General features: G+C 46.0%; 1 protein-coding gene across 2 annotated transcripts in view; it reads left to right on the forward strand.

Moving 5' to 3' along the window:
* The first annotated feature begins 7,341 nt into the window (after positions 1 to 7,341).
* Positions 7,342 to 18,459, forward strand: part of MTMR1 (myotubularin related protein 1) — a 62,089-nt gene continuing 50,971 nt past the window's right edge. For both annotated transcript variants that reach the window (XM_072955720.1, XM_072955721.1), the window contains exons 1-2: positions 7,342 to 7,645; positions 13,531 to 13,636. In XM_072955720.1, coding sequence (XP_072811821.1) covers positions 7,500 to 7,645; positions 13,531 to 13,636 — 252 coding nt within the window. In that variant the 5' untranslated portion in view covers positions 7,342 to 7,499. The remainder of the gene's footprint in view (positions 7,646 to 13,530; positions 13,637 to 18,459) is intronic.

An 18,459-nucleotide genomic window follows, 5' to 3' on the forward strand; every position in this document is an offset into this window, starting at 1 on the left:
TATGATTAGCTGTATTATTATTATTATTATTATTATTTTATTAATTATTATTTTATTCGCTAAGCACAGAGAAGTCACTTGTCCAAAGTTACCCAGTGCTAGGAAACAGAGCGAGTTTCCAACGAAACCACTGTGGCTGGGAGCCTGTGCTCTGGTGCACGCTGCTGCCTTGCCAGAAGACTCAGAATCCTGTCAAAGTAAAGCAGTTTAGAAGATCTTTCTTGTCCCTAAAGAAGCATATCTCTGCTCCTCAATGTTTACTGTCTGTGGATTTCAGCGCCTGATTACACTGAGTCAATGATGCATGCTATTTCTGAGTTGGGAAGAGACATGGACCACCCCATGCAATGTCTGCTGTTTTAACATACTTGAATGTGGATATCTGTAGCATTCAAAACATCCAAGACTCTCAAAATAGATTGTTAAACCCCTCCACTGAAGGCCTTGGTCCGCTGCCTGAGATCTACCTAGCTGCCATGGATGGCAAAGAAATCACCTGCTTTTCTCCCCACTTGGTTGAGCCCCAAGGGGTACTGATCAGAAAGAAAAGAATTCCCCCAAAGTCAACACAATGAGCAGGTCAATGGAAGGCTCAAACATTTACTCTGGAAGCTGATGTCACTACTTGGCAACCATATGTTACTACCCTGGGGGGAAATTAAAACCTTGAGTGTTTGTTTTGTTTTCATTTTATTGGTCCCCAGATTAACAGGCTTGAACTCAGGGTCTCCCTTTCTTCACCTCTGTGGTGGTTAATTATAGATATCAACTTATTCAGGCCACAGGATGATCAGAGAGCTGCTTAAACCTGATTTCTGGGTGTGTCTGGGAGGTATCTCTGGAAGAGATTAGCATTTGAATTGGTGGATTGAGTAAAGGGTAAATGGGCATCATCCAATCCACCAAGGACCTGAATAGAAGAAAAAACGTGGAGGAAGGACAGAGTCTCCCTGCCTGACTGCTGAGCTGGAACATCTCCTCCCCCGCTCCCAGCCCTCAGACCTTTGAATGACACCACTGGCTTTCCTGCGTCTCTAGCTTGTAGACAGCAGCATGTGGGACTTCTCATCCTCCATAAGCCTGTGACCTTTGAGTAAAGCAGATTGCCTTAATAATCTGAGTGGGCCTCAACTCATCAGTTGAAGGCCTTAAGAGCAAACACTGAGGTTCCCCAAAAGGAAGGAATTCTGCTCCACACTGACTTCTGACTCAAGACTGCACTATCAACTCTTGCTGAAATTTCCAGCCTGCCAGCCTGGCCTGCAGATTTCAAATGTGCCAGCTCCCACAATGTCATGAGGCAATTCCTTAAACTAAATCCCCCTCGATCTTTCTCTATCTCTCTGTAAACATACACACACACACACACACTATTTGCTGGGCTTCTCTCAATAACCCTTACCTGATACCTTTGGTAGGCATTTTCATCCCCCTAACACACCTATTCCCTAAACCCTGGAATCTGAATATGTTATGGAGTGGGAGGGGGAATTTGCAGGAGAAAGGGGGGAAATTTGCAGATCTAATTAAGGTTACAGACTTGAAGGTAGGGAGAGCATCCTGGATCATCCAGGTGGGCCCTATCTAATCATATGGGTCCTTAAAAGCAGAGAGCTTTCTCTGGCTAGAAGCAGAATAGATCCCTCAGGAGGGAAAGTCAGAGAGATCAAAGTGTAAGAGATGCTTGACCCACTGCTGGAGTGAAGGCCGCATGGAAAGCACGAGAAAGAGTGAGGGCCGCCTCTGGGATCCGAGAGCAGCCAGCTGGCTGACAGCCAGAAAGGAAATGGGAACCTCAGCCATACAACCACATGCAACTGAATTTGGTCAATGATCCAAAGAGCTGGGTTCTCCCCAGAGCCTCCAGAAGAGAGCCCAGCCCTGCCCACACCTTGACTTCAACCTGTGAGACCCTAAGCAGAGGATCCAATGAACGTACCTGGACTTCTGACTTTTAGAAACTTCAAGAAAATGGAAGGGTGTGGTTTAAGCTGCTAAATTTGTAGTGATTTATTATAGTACCAGTAGAAAATGAACCCAGTGCCCAATGCTGTGCACCATCATGAAATAAGTAATTATTGTGTTGAGAAAAGTCTGGAAACCTTCACACAGACAGGTCAACATTTTTAAACAGCGCTAGATGGTGCCTCTGGGATGAACAGGGTTAATGCCAAATGTCTTATGAACCTGGATCCAAGACGGCACACAGAACAAAAGTCCCTCTGGTGCCTCATTTGCCAGGAATTGCTTTGGGCTTAAACAGCACAATAACAGACACAAAAATGAACACCATGAGCTGGACACACTGCCCCATCTGGAACCACAGAGAGGGCCACATTTCGCCTGATGATGTGGATGCCCTCCGCAGCCGTCTGTGAAGACTGGATCGAAGTCCTGCTCTTGTGAGTTAACGATACAACCCCTTCCAACTGTGGGACCATTGCTCTATAGTGGTCCTCACATGTAGTTCTATAGAAGATTAGATTTGCTCGTTCCTAACAAAGTGATGTTTCCTCGTTGGTGGTTGTTTTAATTTTGTTTTTTATTGAGGTGTAGTTGGTTTACAGTGTTAGTTTCAGGTGTACAGCAAAGCGATTCAGTTATACTTATACATACATATATATATTTTTCAGATTCTTTTCCATGATAACTTATTACAAGAAATCAAATGTAGTTCCCTGTGCTATACAGTAGGTCCTTGTTGTTTACCTGTTTTATAACTCCTAATTTGTCCCTCCCCTGCCCTTTCCCCTTTGGTAACCATAGTTTGTTTTCTATGTCCATGAGTCTATTTTTGGTTTGTAAATAAGATTTGTATCATTTTTTGATTCTGCATATAAGTGATATCATGTTATATTTGTCTCTGACTTGCTTCACTTAATAGGATAATCTCTAGGTCCATCCATGTTACTGCAAATGGCACTATTTCATTATTTTTTATGGCCAAGTAATATTCCTGTGTGTGTGTGTGTGTGTGTATCTATCTATCTCACATCTTCATAAAATGATGATGTTTTTGAGAAACCCATTTAACAAGAAATGGTCAGGTCCACCTTCATTGGCTTGATTTCTTTTCCAGAAACAAAATTGGTGGCCTCATCAAGAGTTCCCACATTGTGGAGCTGAACATTACATTTCAAAAGGAGTTTTCAGGTTTTAGGAAAATGTACCAGCTTTTTACCACCTCTCTCATGAGCTCTGGACCCCTGTGACAACAGTCAACTAGACGTCTCCACTTGGATCATCCAAAGGCACTTCCCAAGGCTACCATGCATCATGGTGCAGGTTGTGCAGTGCACAAGGGAGTCACATCACAGAGAGACCATTCACAGTGAAGACCTCACAGATTTCTAGATCTGTCATGGCAGTTTCTTGGCATATGGCAGGCAAAGGCTGAGCTTTAACAAAATCAGCATATTACGACTATTTACGCAAACAGTAATCCAGTGTTGTGAAGAACGGGTTTCTTTTCTAATGGATGTGCAGTTACCAGCCTGCCCCCTATTGGTCAAAAGAGGTCACAGGTCCAGGCCACATTCGACAGGAGGGGAATAGACTCGCTGCTTAATGTGGGAGTGCAAGGTCACATTGCAAAGAGCATGTCACCCTGTGGAGATGGGGACTTGGGGGACAGATCCAAGGTATTGCCCTGGCTGCTGCTTTTGCTGTGAGTAATAAACCGCCTTTGTTCCTTCACAGCTGCAGGCCGCATAGTGTGAAGCACCTTCCTTACAGGGTGGTTTGGGCATGGATTCCCAGCTGGGTGTGGAAGGGTGCTGAGAAGAGGGGGATTCCTTCTCTGGGCCAGATATCAAGAGACGTGTTTGGGTGCTCTGTTGATGCAAACACACACACACACACACACACTCCAAAACCTAGTGGCTTAAAATAACAATTTATTTCTCAAAAACCTGTCAGTCAATAGGATACATCTCCAGCTTCACATGGTGTCAGCTGGGCCCCTGGAATGGCCAGAAGTCCTGAAATGGCCTCACTCACATGGCTGTCAGTGCCGTCTTCTGGCTGGGGAACTCAGCTGGGGCTGGTGGCTGGGAGCCTTGGTGCGAGCCTTTCCATGTGGCTGGTTGGGCTTCCTCACAGCATGGCAGCTGAGTTCCAAGAAAGAGTGCTCCCCGAAGCCCAGGTGGAAGTTGCAGATCCCTTAAGGCCCAGCCTTGGAAATTACACAGCATCCCTTCTCCCACATTCTATTGGTCAAAAGACGTTACAGGGTCAGTCCACATTCAGACAGAGGGGACACAGACTGCACCTGCTGATGTGGGAGTGGCAAGATCATATTGCCAAAGAGTGTGTGGGATGGTGGACATAATTGCAGCTATCTTTGGAGGCACCGTCTACCACAGAGGGGCCATACAGTAGTATTTCTTCCAGAGCAGAGAGCCCTGCCTACATCAGAATCCAGAACAAAGTCTAAACATCTTAGTCCAGCAGCCAGGTGCTTCATGTCTTGGGCCTTAGCCTCTGGTTGACCTCCTCACTTGCCTGACGATGCTCCAGCAACACTCAATTTCTTGGGGTTCCCTGCATGTAATACACTGTTTACTTGATGCCACAGATTTGTCCAAAACTATTCCTTTTGCCAAGAACAACCTGACTTCTTCGCCTGATCAAAGGCTTACTCATCCTTTAAGATTCAGCTTTGTGTCCCCATTTCTAGGATGTCTTCCTAACCCCTCTTCTCCCATGGATTGGCTCAGGTGTTTCCCCCAGCCTGGTGTGCTCACCCCCGTCACAGCACTTACCAACCGTTATGTCATTGTTAATTTGTCTGTCTCCTTCACTTGCCTGTGAGCTTCTGAGGCAGGGATATGTCAGATTCCATCTCTGTTCCTTAAGTCCGAAGTTTGCTAACCAAATTGAAAGTCTAAGAGTGTCACAGTGAACTCTTCTTTGACCTAATCCTCCCTGAAGAGAATGGTACTTCAAATAAGTTTAAAATTTCACCATTTTCTTTCCGACCAATCTCAGGGCAGCTCAGATGCCTGCAGCTCCAAACAAAGTACTCGACTAAAAGTGGGCGTCCCAGTCTTCTCGGGCGGCCATGACAAAATACCGCAGACTGGGCAGCTTAAACAACAGACATTTATTCTCTTACAGTTCTGGAGGCTGGAAAGTCCAAGATCAAGGTTCTGGCATGGCTTGATTCCTGTGAGAGCCCTCTTCCTGGCTTGCAGACAGCTGCCTTCTTGCTGTGTCCTCACCTGGCCTTTCCTCAGTGCCTACTCATGGAATGAGACCAAGTTCTCTGGTATCTCTCCTTATAAAGGCACTAATTTCATCACATCAGGGCCCTAGCCTTATGACCTAATCACCTTCCAAAGGCCTCATCTCCAAATATCATCAATTGAGGGTGAGTGCTTCAACATATAAATGGGTGGAGAGTGGGGGGAGACACATTCAGTCTATAATAGGAGGTAAAACATTTGATTTTTTTTATTGAAGTATAATCAGTTACAATATGTAAATTTCTGTGTGCAGCATAATGTCCCAGTCATACATATATATACACGTACATTCATTTTCATATTCTTTTTCATTAAAGGTTATTACAAGATATTGAATATAGTTCCCTGTGCTATACATAAGAAATTTGTGTTTTTAAATCTATTTTTACATACAGTAGTTAATATTTGTAAATCTTGAACTCCCCAATTTATCCCTTCCCACCCGCTTTCCCCGGGTAACCATAAGATTGTTTACTATGTCTGCAAGTCTGTTTCTGTAAAACATTTGATTTCATAGTTTTGGAAAACCAGTGTGTTTGGATGTTGCAGGAAAATGGGTTGTGAGAGGATGGCTGTGTCCCAGGTCTCAGGCAAGTCCCTGGGATGTGCCCCACCAGGTGAGGGTCCTTGGCTTTGCACGGGAAGGAATTCAAGAGCGAGCCATAGTAGAGGGAAGGTTGATTTATTCAGAGAGATGCACACTCCATAGACAGACTGAGGGCTGTCTCAGAAAGTGAGAGACAGACGCTGCGAGGCGTGGGGTTAGTTTTTATGGGCTCGGGAAATGCATATACTAGCAAGTAGGAGAATTATTACAGCTATTTTGGGGGAGAGGCTGGGATTTTTCAGGAATTCGGCCACTGTGCACTTTCTGACTTTATGGTCGGCCTTGGAACTGTTACAGCACCCCTGGGAGTGCCATTTACCATGCTATTGTATTACAATGAGTGTGTAAGGAAGCTCAAGGTCTAGTGGAAGTCAAATCTTCCACCATCTTGGACTTAGTTCATTCTAACCAGTTAACCTGTCCTCAATTGATCTGTTACTCTTTTAATGGTTGTGTCCTGCCCCTTTCCCTCCTGTCTCATGGAGATCTTCCCTTTCTCACTCGGTCACCCTTTCACCCCAGGCTCACCCCCTCTTGGGTGTTAAGATGGCTGCTGAGGCTTCAGGTATCACATCCTCACCGTTTAGTTGGATGTTATTAAGCTCAGCTGAAAGATGGGTGGGATGGGAGCTAGTAATTTCCTGCCTACATGTCTGCCTTTTATCAGGATGCAAAAGATTCCTTTTATATTTCACTGGCCAGACCTGGGTCATAGGTCTGCTGCCCATACCCAGGGCAATCACAGGCAAAGGGGCTTTGTCATGATTGTCATCTCCACTCCTAACTAAATCAGGGCTGAGCTGAGAGGGGATGAGCTGTTGGATATGCAAACCCTAACAAAATAAGCAGGGAAATAAATATAGACCAGGAATCAAACGTCCTAAATGCCTTTATCATCAGATATTGCCTTGATTTTCACAGTGGTGATTTAGCCAACAGAAGTTAAATGTTACTCTTAATATAAACCAAGGGCGGAAGTTCCGAGGGCGGCATCAGAACACTTGGTTGCCCTACAGAAGGCAGGGAGGTGGGTTTGCGGGGGGGTTGAGGGGTGATGAGCGGGGAGAGGAAGAATGGAGTGAGGAGGGATTGCTAAAATGTATGGCATTGGTCTTGCTTGGGGTTGGAGGTGTCAAGATCAGGGACCCCCCAGGGGGCCTTGGCTTCTCCCACCCCAAAACTTATCTGGGAAGGAAAACAAATCTTTTTTAATCCTTGAATTTCCCTAAACTTTTTATTTTAACCGTGTGTCTCTATAGTCAATCTAGTAGTTTCCTGAGCAAAGCGCGTTCTGCGTAATCCCTTTGTCCATTTCGACCCCAAGGGGCCTGGGACGTGCCCGGGTCGCCCCGCCCGAGGCCCCACATCCCCGGCCAGCGGGCCAGGCGCCCAGGTGGGGCTCGGGCGGGGCGCGAGGCCCCCGGCTCCCGGCTCCCGGCTGCGCGCCGCCCTCCCCGCCCCCCGCCCCGACCCCCGCGCGCGGGGCCTTGTGGGTAACGCGGGGCCGCCAGGTGACAGCTAATGGCGGCGGCCGCCTGAGCCGGGCGGGCGGCGGATCGGGGCCGCCAGAGGCGCGCGGCCGGACCTTCCGGGGTGCCGCTCCCCTCGCGACCGCGGCTTCCCCGCGGCGGCGGGCTCGGTGCGCCATGGACAGGCCGGCGGCGGCGGCGGCGGCGGGCGGCGAGGGCGGCGGGAGCCTGGGCCCGGGGCCGGCGGGCGGCAGGAGGCCCCCTCGAGTCGCGGGGGGCCCCACCGCCGGCTCCCGGCAGCCCAGCGTGGAGACCCTGGACAGGTAAGCGGGGGCCCGGGCCGCCGCGGCCTCCCGCGCCCCGACTCCCGAGGGCCTCGCGCGAGGCCCGGCTGCCCCCTCCCCGCGCGCCGGGCTGAGGCCGAGTTGGGGTGCCCCCGCCCCGGTCCCGTCCCCGGTCTCTCCGGAGCCCTGCGAACGCCCGCCTCCTCCCTGGGCCAGCACCTGGTTCACTTCCGCCTCGTGCGGAGCTCCCCGCACCCCGAGGGGCGTCGCAGCTGTCAAACCATGTCCCTTGCCGCCCCCCACTGCATCTTGGAGACGCCTTGGCGGCCCTTGCCTCGGGTTTGGGAGGAAATTTCACCCTGGCTCCCCTTTTTTAGGGTGATCTTGCCTCGTGTGGTTTGAAGACCCAAATCCCACCGCTGCTGCTTGAGGTCTTTGATGGTGGGGTTGGGAGGGGGGACCGAGGTGGGGGGCGGAACCCCGCGGCTGTCGGAGCTGGTGCAGATGGAGGCAGAGATACCCTCATTTGAAAAACTGGAATGGAAAACTTCCAAACTGCTCCCCATGAAAGAACACACCATCCTTTACTTTCAGTTCATCACGCTGTAAAGGAACCGGCTTATTGTTTTCACGAACACGGCAGCCTACTGCTTCTTAGGCAGTCGGAGAACTAAGATCAAGCAGTTAGAAGCATAAACCCACCATGTTCAACTGGGAAGGCCACCCTAAAGCTCAGGGAGCAAGGGATGGGTGATCCCATAGCCTGGAATGTTCAGCTTTCCCACATCTTGGCCGTTTCACTGGGGTTAGAGTGCAGTTAGACAAGAGATACTGGTGTATCCTCTGGGTCAGTTTCAGATGTTGGTTCCTGCCTGTCTTAGTTATACCAGTGAGCTGAACTTTTGGGAGTTTCCAAAAGCATAGAAACAACAAGAAACAATCCCTTGGGTTCTACCTCAGTGTAATTACAATTATTTTAATAAGTTAATTACCCAAGCCATCAGCTTCACTGGAAACTAATCACAGCTGAGACAGTACATGGAATGGTCGTGATTTCACTTATCTGCAGACATTCTGCAACATATGAGGGCTCGGGAGAGTCAGGGAATAATGCAAGACGGCTTTTGCTCTTTGGCTTACCATCTAGTGGAGAATACAGACAAACCAACAATTGAAATCAAATGTGATAAGGGCCAGGGTGGAGGTACACTTGAAAGTGCTCTGGATGTGGTGTGCATGGGACTCATCTGAGAAGCTTTTGGAGAACTCTAGGTGGCCAGACCCCACTCCTGAGCCTTCTGATGCAGTAAGTTCAGGTGAGGTCCAGGAGTTAGAATTTTTCAAAAAGGCTCCATAGCCTCGGTTGTGATCCACTGCATCGTGATACATGGTGGTGGGGTACTTGATTTGTTTTTTTAGTGGCAGGGGATTGGGGAGTATAGGCAGGAAGCCAGGGCCTTCTGAGGAAGCTGACATTTGAGCTGAATGGTGAAGAAGGAGAAGTTAGCCAGGGGACTGGGACATGGTGGACATAGTGGGGTGTGGGGGTGGAGGGCTTTTTGGCCGCAGGAGTGGAATGTGAAGTCCTGTAGGCTGGATGCTGGATGTGAGGAACTGGTAAGAGAGAAGACCTGCGGGAAAGCGGGGCTAGGTCCTCAAGGGGCCTGTGTACCTTCCAAGGAATTTGCCTTTGTCTTCTGTGCCAAGGCTTCTCGGCAAGGTTCTGTGTAACCGAGAGTCCAAATCGCCTCCAGTGCTTGATTTTAATGCAGATTCTTGGGTCCCACTCTAATCCATCATCTCTGGGGGAGAGCCTGAAATTCTGCATTTTTAACAACCATCTTAGCTACAAGTAGGATGGGCTGTGTGGTCTCTGGCCCAGAATGGTACTGGTTTACTGATTGGGACAGTGTCATTACTAATAGCATCCTTCTGCAACTCACAATAGTGTCTTGGTTTGGATGAGAAATTATATGGTCACCCTAGCTATGGGGAACACAAAAGGATTTCCATCAGGTGAGCTACTGGATGGGGTAGACATTTGAGAATAGTCGCTGTGTAGTAATGTCATGAATGGACCAGAGGCGGGGAGTCTCATTGAGTTAGGTTATGTAGGTTCTGGAAATGCTTATGTCTCAGTTGTTGGTCTGCAAATATGAGTGCCTGCTCTGTGTCAGCACTGTGTTGGGCCTGAGGATGGAGCAAGGAACAGACACCCACAAATCCCTGCCCTTGGCGAGCATCTGTTTAGTGGGACAGAGAGAGAAAAAGCAAGGCAAGCATGTTCTATTTTACGTGGTGATAGGTGCAAGGGCAAGGAAGGACGTTGGGGAGGGGATAGGACGTGTTGGGGGTGTGCCCTTCAGGGAATGGTTGAAATTTTATATAGGATGGTCAGGGAAAGCCTTGCAGGGAAAGGTGGCATCGCCCCTGAAGAGGTGAGGGGTCTAGTCATGCACATATCTGGGGTGTCAGCATTCTAGGAGTGTGAGCCAAGGGTTCAAGGATCAGCAAGGAGACTGATGTCAGTACCACGGAGGGAGCTAGGGGGAGAACAGGAGGGGACAGGGTCAGGGAGGTCACGGGGAGCCACAGGGTAGGGGGTTGGAGCAGAGGAGTGACAAAACCTGGTGTAGATTTCAGTAAGCTCCCCATGGCTACTGTGTAGACAACAGACCGGAAGGGGAAAGAGTTGAATCAGAGTCTAGCAGGTAGGAGGCTATTGCAGTCATCAAAGTGAGAGAGGATGGTGGCTTAGACCAGAGCAGTGGGGTTGAGGAAGGGAGAAGTGGTCAGATCCGAGATAAGATTTGAAGAAAATTTGCAGCGTAGAGCCTGTGGGGCTTGCTGAAGATTGCCTGTTGGTAGGAGAGAGGAGTCAAGGACGAGCCAGTGTTTGGGGCTTGCAGAAAACAGTGTTGCTGAGGTGGAGAAGCCTCTAAGTGGAGCAGGGTTAGGAAGTTAGCATGCTCTCAGCCCTGGTTGTATCAGTGAGGAGATGTCAGATGGATGTTCCAGAGCAGAGGTCAGAGAGGCAGTTGGTTTACAGAAGCCTGCAGTTCAAGGGTGGTGTCTGGGCTGGAGATCTGAATTTGGGAGTTACGGGCATAGAGGTGGGGCTTAAATTCACAAGGCAGGAGAACAGAAGAACGCTGGATGCCTGGAAAAGGGAACCGGAATAGGAACGGGCAAGGTGCCTTCTCCTGATACGTAGTAGATAAGAGCGACGCGACTCAGTGAGCATTCTGATGTGAGAGTGAAGTGGGGCGTGGGCTCCAGGGGAAACCGCAGCGTTAGAGCCTGAGGTACATGGGTAAGGCATGCTTTTCTCTGATTTAGGGAGCACAGGGGTGGGAAAGGGGTCGGGTTGCAGGCTGGGCGTCTAATGCTGGTTTAGACAGGTTGAGCCGGCAGTGGGGTCTCTGGGACTGACTCGTGGAGATGTCTCATAGGATCATAGGCCTCCAGATTGGGAAAGTCCAGGCTGGAGAAAGAAGCTGGGAGTCCCCAGCCTGCAAGTGGTTGTTGACACCAGGAGTGTGGAGGGAAATCGCACAGACTAAAGAGGAGACAGGGTACAGGAAATGTGGCCTCCCTTCTCTGCTCTGTCCTCGTGACAAGCTCTGGTTCACGTTCTTCTTTTAAGAGTGGCTCTGCGGGCATGGTTCCGCCATGCGCCCTGGACTGTGGGCCCTCCCCTCTCTTCTCAATGTTGTACTTCTCTTAATGCTGATGAAGATACGGTCCTGCGAGAGGATGTGGCTTGCTCAAGGTCACGGAGCTGGCTGGGGACAGAAACAGGGCCTGGATCCAGACCTCCTGTCTACCAGCCCACGATACCACATTGTTTATAACTCTGTTGGTCAGGATGCTTCTGGTTGCAGGTAGAAAACACACGAATCGTTCTAGCTCAAGCCAAAAAGGAAATGTCTTGGCTCACATCACTGCTGCAGACAGGAAAGGATGGCCACATGCACATTTAGAGCCAGAGTTGCGGGGTTGTTGGGGCTCCCCATCTCGTTTTTTTTTTCTTTTTCATGTCTTACTCTTCTATCTCTGTGGGTTCCATGAGGTGGTGGAGGTAGGGAGCGGCCTCTAGCAGCCCTGGGGGTTCATCTATGCAGCTCAGGATCCAAGAGGAAAGCCTGGGATTGCCCTGGCCTGGGTTACTCCCCTCCAAGTGGGGTAGGAGGAGCAAGGGGTCAGCCCCTCTTCCCTGTCCCCACAGAATCCTACGAAGTAGGGAGGGGCAGTTCCCGACAGCAGAGAAGTGTCCTTATCAGCAGAAAGGGGAAAAGATGCTGGGCAGATGGTAACAAAAGGGGTGGGTGAGCAGGCGGGTTCCTACTGTTAGATTTGCGATCAGGGGTAGATGCTGGCAGAGAAAAAGGCAACATGGCAAGAAAAATATGATGTCTTTGGGCAATAAGGATGACAGCTTTTAAAAGGAAGCTAATATCCCTCTCTTTTCCCTCCTTCTTCGTCTTAGTTATTCATTGTGGTAAATAGATTCTTAACATATGTTAGGAATGCCTGCCCATTCAGTGAATGTTTGCACTTACATTTTCACCCCCACAGATAACTACTGGGCCCACTTGGTCAGAGACTGCAATTTAGATCTGTAGTAGAGGACACCAGGTATCTTTATTTCACTCTTTAGGTTATTTTACATACTGCCTTAGGAATTCCAGGGTTTTCTATCCTTCTAATATAGGAGTGTGGATTTAATTAGTGATGAGATTTTTTTTAAATGGCTGGAACATTGTTTGCAGTGAAAGCTACCTGCAAGGTAAACTTTCACAAGTATCTTTTGCCCTTTTACTTGATTTCTTCAGTGCTTTGATGTATTGAGAGAGGAGCCTGGCCTCTGGGGGCAATTTTTAATTCCATCACTGCCTAGTTTGCTTATGTGATCCCTTAAGTCAGGTGAGCACAGCCCAACCACTTAAAAGTCATGTGATCTTGGTCAAACACTGGAGCCTCAGTTTTCTCACCTGTAAGATGGGTCACCATGAGGCTGGGGTGAGGCTGTGTGCAGAAATGTGTTGAACACGTCCGAGCAGCATGCCATTGTCCTTCATTGCTGTGTTCTCGTAGAAGGCACTGGCTAGTGTCTGTGGCTTTGGCCTCAGTTTTGCCCTCTGGCTTGGTGAGCTGGTCACTATTGGGTTGTCCTATATCCTGCAAGAACAGCCCCAGTGGAGCTGGAGGCAGGCCCACCCCTTTCTGATGGGCTGTGTCACCTCTGCACCTCAGTTTTCTCATCTCAGAACCATGTTGGCTAATCCCTGTTCTGCCGTCTCATCATGCTGTGGTAGTGAGGCTCTGATATAATGATGGACCAGAAACGCCTTTTGTAACTTTTCAAAGCACTTACAGAAGTGTAAGGTAGAATCATTACTATACACATGACATAACTTTTCTAGTCTGTTCTTTTTAAAGTCACACAGTCAGCTGAGCTCCATTAAGAGTCACTTTGATTCACTTGAAATTACATTATTTTCTAGATTTAAAACTACGACCATGAAATTGATTGCATTTTTGAAAAGCATATGCTGTAAGATAAATATTTCACTTTTGAATTAATTTTCTACTTACATTACATTAAGAATATTCATGCTATATAATTGTAATTAAGTAATATTTTATTAAATGATAGAAGATAACATGCTTAACTGTCTAAGGCTTAGAATCTTAACCTTAAAATAAATTGGTTGAGTCATTTAAAATCAACTTGGAACCTGATTTTACTTCCTAGCTGTCCGTCAGTATTTCAGTTCTTATATTAAATGTAAGGCTAACCAAATAGTCTAATTAAAGTTCCTTTCCTAAAAAAATAAATGTACATATATCCCTAGTCAGTGCTCATTTTTCTCACTGACAGCCTGTGTCTTAAAATATTTTAATCACACTATTTCTTTTAGTCCTACAGGATCACATGTTGAATGGTGTAAACAGCTTATAGCTGCTACAATTTCTAGTCAGATTTCAGGTTCAGTGACATCAGAAAATGTATCCAGAGATTACAAGGTAAGCAGCATTGAGTCCTTAATTCATTTTCAATATACTAAGTAGCCAAGAAGCTTTGCAATTTTAATTCGAGTGAGACTTTGGCCCCTTGATGCTCAACGACCATTTGCTTGGGAACAAGGATGAAAGGTTCTCTGTTGTTAGATTTGAACTTCAGAAGAGAAATTTCACCAGGATCTAGTATATGTGATCATAGTTTTATAATTGAGAGAAAAGCTGACTTTAGATTATGATCATTCTTTTAAAAATTCAGTTCCATCTTATTATTTTATTATATGTTTAGGTTTTATTATAATAAATGCCTTATTTTCTTTGTTAGTATTCTGAATTTCAGAAAACGTCTGATATGTAGTCTTTCCCTAACTTCACAATTTGTTTCTGTATTTATGTACTACCTGTGGGTTTTCAGCATTAACATGTGATACTAGAATGCAAGAAATTTGCAAAATCTCAAGAATATTGTATGGGCAGCCTCGTGTTGTAGTCCTTATTGAATTGAGAAATCTTTTCTTGTTTATTTTAAAAGTTGGATTCCCTGCTTATTCTAAAGTTAAGAGTGATAAGCTCCTTGTCAGCAGAGGCTGGGGCTCTTTTTCTCACCACTGCTCCCCCAGCACGATCCTGGAACATCACAGGTGCTCAATAAATGCTTGTTGAATCAATTAACAAATAAAACGCTTGCGTGCTCCATCTTTGTTAAGGCTAAAGACTAACTTTGTTTTAATGTCAAGAAACTATTAACTGGTACATTAAATGAAACCATGTGTACATTTCAGCAGTAGTCCGCTTGAATTGAGGTTTCAGTTCATTATAATCATTTTTACCTGTTAGTAAGAAAGAATTGATTTTCACCAGTATGTGCAAATCACATTTAATAGCTTGTGCTACCCTAGGCTAACATCTCTCAAAACCATGGCTGTTGCCAGGCATCAAATCTTACAGAGAAACTCGAGAGCTACAATAACCATCCTGTCATTGTTAACAGCTGTCCTTGTTTAAGGGCTCTAGCCTCAGTTCCTCTCTAGCTTGTAATGTAGCAAGTGCAGAAACTGACTCCAGAGGCGGTGTAATTGAGGTCTGGCTCTGGTGCTCGACTTGCTTCCTCCTCCCCACTGGATGCTGTTGATGATGCCTACCAAAGGCAAGCATGACTGTGGGTTAATGGAAGTTGGATAACATGCCCAGCCAGGAGACTGAGAGTATAGTCCTGATAGGTTTCCCTGCTATCTGATTTTCGTCTTTGCCCACGTATGAGCAGCTGGGGCTCCTGTTCCTTAAAACCCAGCTGGGAAGATATGCAGTTTCTAGGTGGGAGAAGCATTTGCTGCATCAGCTATGCCTGAGTGGCTGGCTACTGAACAGCTGCTGGCCCCACTGGTCACAGGTGCCCTTTTGCCCCCACCTTAGCTGAGAAACTGCCCCACTGAGTGGAGAGGCTCACAGACCCATATTAGCAGAGAATAACTTTCAGATCTTGGATTGCTTTTCTTTATGGACAATTATGAGTTAACTGTAATGTTTTCATTATGACTGAATAGTTGTTAGTGCTGTGCAGGTTCCATAAAAGGATGCTGACTGTGTGTGTAGCTGTCTAACCTTTGCATTAATAGATCAGACTGAATCTATACTCTAACTTAAAGCAGCGACTTTTTTAAAAAAAATTTTAGTCTATTTACAAATTTTGTATAGCAGAATTAGTTCGTGTTGGAATGGTTTAACAGATGGTATTCAGAAAAAAAATAAGGCTTTTCCATATTTTGCAAATTGAATTTTAAGTACCTGCATCAGATCATAGCTAGAACCTTAGATGAGTTCTTATAAGAGAGCCGTCTTTGTTAGATATGCCCTGTAGCCAAGTCTGCACGTTTGGTGTTAAATTTATAATTCAGGATTTGTTAGGCTTTCTTTAAGGAGAGAGTTTTTTAAAATAATAAAATCATAAAATGTTTCTAAACCACAGATCATTTTACATGCTACTTATTAAAGAGTTCTTAAAATCAGGGTAACCAACATGGGCCTTTGGGACACCTCTGGCCTGGGAGCCTGCTACATGGAGTTGGCCCTGAAGGTCCAGACACAATTCCTTGAAGATTAAATTTGCAGTCATCAGTTGATAATATTTGAAATTATATATTGTGCAAATATCTTATTTGAAATACACACTCAGTCTGGGGGTTAATTTATTGTAGGTTAAACTAAACTCAATATTGTAGGGAGCAGATGTTTATGTGGAGCGGAGCGCGTGCGTCTTGATTTGAAATGCTGATTGTATGCTCAGTTGGCTGCTGAGACTGGTTCTGTGTCATCCTCATCAGCCCTCTAGTATGTGCAGGGCTCTGTGGTTTTGCAATACTTTTTTTTTTTTACGTATCATCCATTTAATTCTTAAACCAACCCAGTGAGGTAGCTTTTATCATAATTGTCATTTAATAGATGAAGAAAGCAAGGCTCAGAGAGGTTAAGTGACTTGCTTATTAGTATTACAGAGTTAGACTTGAGACTTGAACCCTAGCCATTCCTATCGAAAAGCTAGAGTTATTTTAAAAATTTCCCCCCACCTTCTTGTTCACTATTTTTCAAAATGTGGCCCTTGGGTGTTCTGGCATCAGCACTTCCTGAGGTGCCTGCAAAAATGCAGCTTCCGTGGTACCCGTCCCACTCAGTGAATCACAATCTCTGAGGGTGGGGAACAGTGTGTCTCATTTATTTCTTATGTACAATAAAATATGAAAAGCTAGGCTTCCCTAGCTTTGTATCTGTTGAAATTGGTGATAAGACCATACATTTCTGGTGCATTCCCACAAATCTGAATAATTAGCAACTCATGTTAGACTTTGGAGAAGAATTGTTCTATTATTTACTCATATCATAAGTTGAAAGTCAGCCCAGGGTCGGATCACCCAAGCTGTGGTAAGCATATCACTGGTATTACATGAGGTGAGTTTAGATGGTATGGCCATGAACATGTTTTAACAGTTATGTAATGATTTTAATGTGTATTAGAGAAACTAGCACATCAGACTTGTGATTTAATGGATATTATTGCTTAAAGCCAGGGAAAGTATGAAAAGGAGTAGATTTAAAGTCAGTATAAAGGTAATACCAGTACGGGCGGTACGTAGATACAACAAACCAGACTTGCAGAGGCAGTGTGTGAGGCGCCAGAAGTTTGGAAAGCATTGTCCCAGCTGAGAAAATAGATAGCTACGTGTGAACTGTGAATGCATGAAGTTAATAAATGTATGCCTTAATACCAAATCATCCCTGAATATTTACCCGATGATTAAGACTCCTAGAAGAAATGTAATAAAATACAATGTAAACGTGTTTTGTTTGTCCACCTCTCCCCCACTACTCACTCAGTTGCTTCCATTTTTACTGAGCTAAGAAAGAGTAAAAATCTCTCCTGAATTTGTCAAAAAATTTAAGACTAAGATCTGAATGTAATGTTCCAAAGATTAGATGAAATTATGCAGTTATAAATTGTAATGAAACATTTTTAGGAACTATCAGTAGAAGTGACACAGTTGATCATTTTCCACTGCTTGGAAAGTAGAGCTGGGCCGAGAACAGGGAACATGGTGGAGTAGCACAAACAGTGCTGGTCAGCTTTGTGGCCTGCTGTAACCTCTGAGTGTCAGTTTCTTTTTCTGTAAGGATAAGAGAGTTTGGATTAGATTTGAAGTCTCTAAATTCCTTTCTTTCTAGAACATTCTTCAATTTTGTCCAAAAGGATTTGGTTTTGGCCAGCCTTCAGGCAATTAGGACACTATAGTTCTAATGTGATCATTCTCTTTCCTCTGGCTCCATCATCATCACCATCACGTCTCTGTACCTCTCCTCCCGTTTCTCCTCTCTGCATCCCTTCGCACACAGTGCTCTTTCTTAAACATTCTGAAGAAAAAGGAGAAAATGGCAAGAGTCCTTTACTAAATTTAATCATTTAATAGGTTAGTACAGTGATTAAATTCTGTATCCTTAACAGAAATTTTCAGAAGGGCTTTGGAGGGAAGTGGGAGGCAGTGTACGGGGAAGGCTTCATTTCACTTGAGCTAGGTCTGGTTTTGTATTTCTTAAAGTACTAGTCTATGGAGGGAAGCATGAGCATAATCTTTCAGAGTCCATGGCCATAATCCACTGCTGGTAACTTGGCCTCATGATCAGAGTTTGCAAACTGAGATGTCTACATGGGATAGTTAACAAGCTAGACAGACAGGGGAGGGGGCTGTGGAGGACTGGAGACTACAGTATGTCCCCCAAAAACAATTAAATAAAAAAACCAACCCTGCTACTGCCTGTTTGAGCAACAGGCCTCCAGTTTGTAACTACTATAATGTCAGGGCACTATCCTATCTCCCAGGGTGACTTGTCGGGTAGAATTATTTCTTAAAAATATCAAGATTTGGGCTTTTGCTGCTGGAGAGATGGAGGAGATGTGCTGTTTCTTATTTTTCACACTAAGTACAACTAAAATCCCTGGACATTACCCATCAATCAAATAAACCTGAGAATGTCTCGAAAGGTAGCGAGAAGAAGGCAGACTGGTTAGGGGCCTCAAGACCCAAGACAGGGTGGTGATGTCCTTGGGTTTTGTTTTGGCCACATGTGTCCCACATTTGTTGCTGAAGAAGCCAGCTACACAGAAATGCCAACGAAATCCTAGTCTCTCTAGCTAAAGGACCAGGAAAGGGGCAGCCTAGTAAAAAGAAAACTTTTCAACACTAACCACTGTACTCCCGTGAAACACCACAGGAAAAGATGAGGCCCCACACCCACCCCACCAGCACGGCCAAGTGCAGAGCGTAGATTCCAAACTTGCCAGG

Source organism: Vicugna pacos, chromosome X, assembly GCF_048564905.1.
Source record: "Vicugna pacos chromosome X, VicPac4, whole genome shotgun sequence".
Lineage (NCBI taxonomy): Eukaryota > Metazoa > Chordata > Mammalia > Artiodactyla > Camelidae > Vicugna > Vicugna pacos.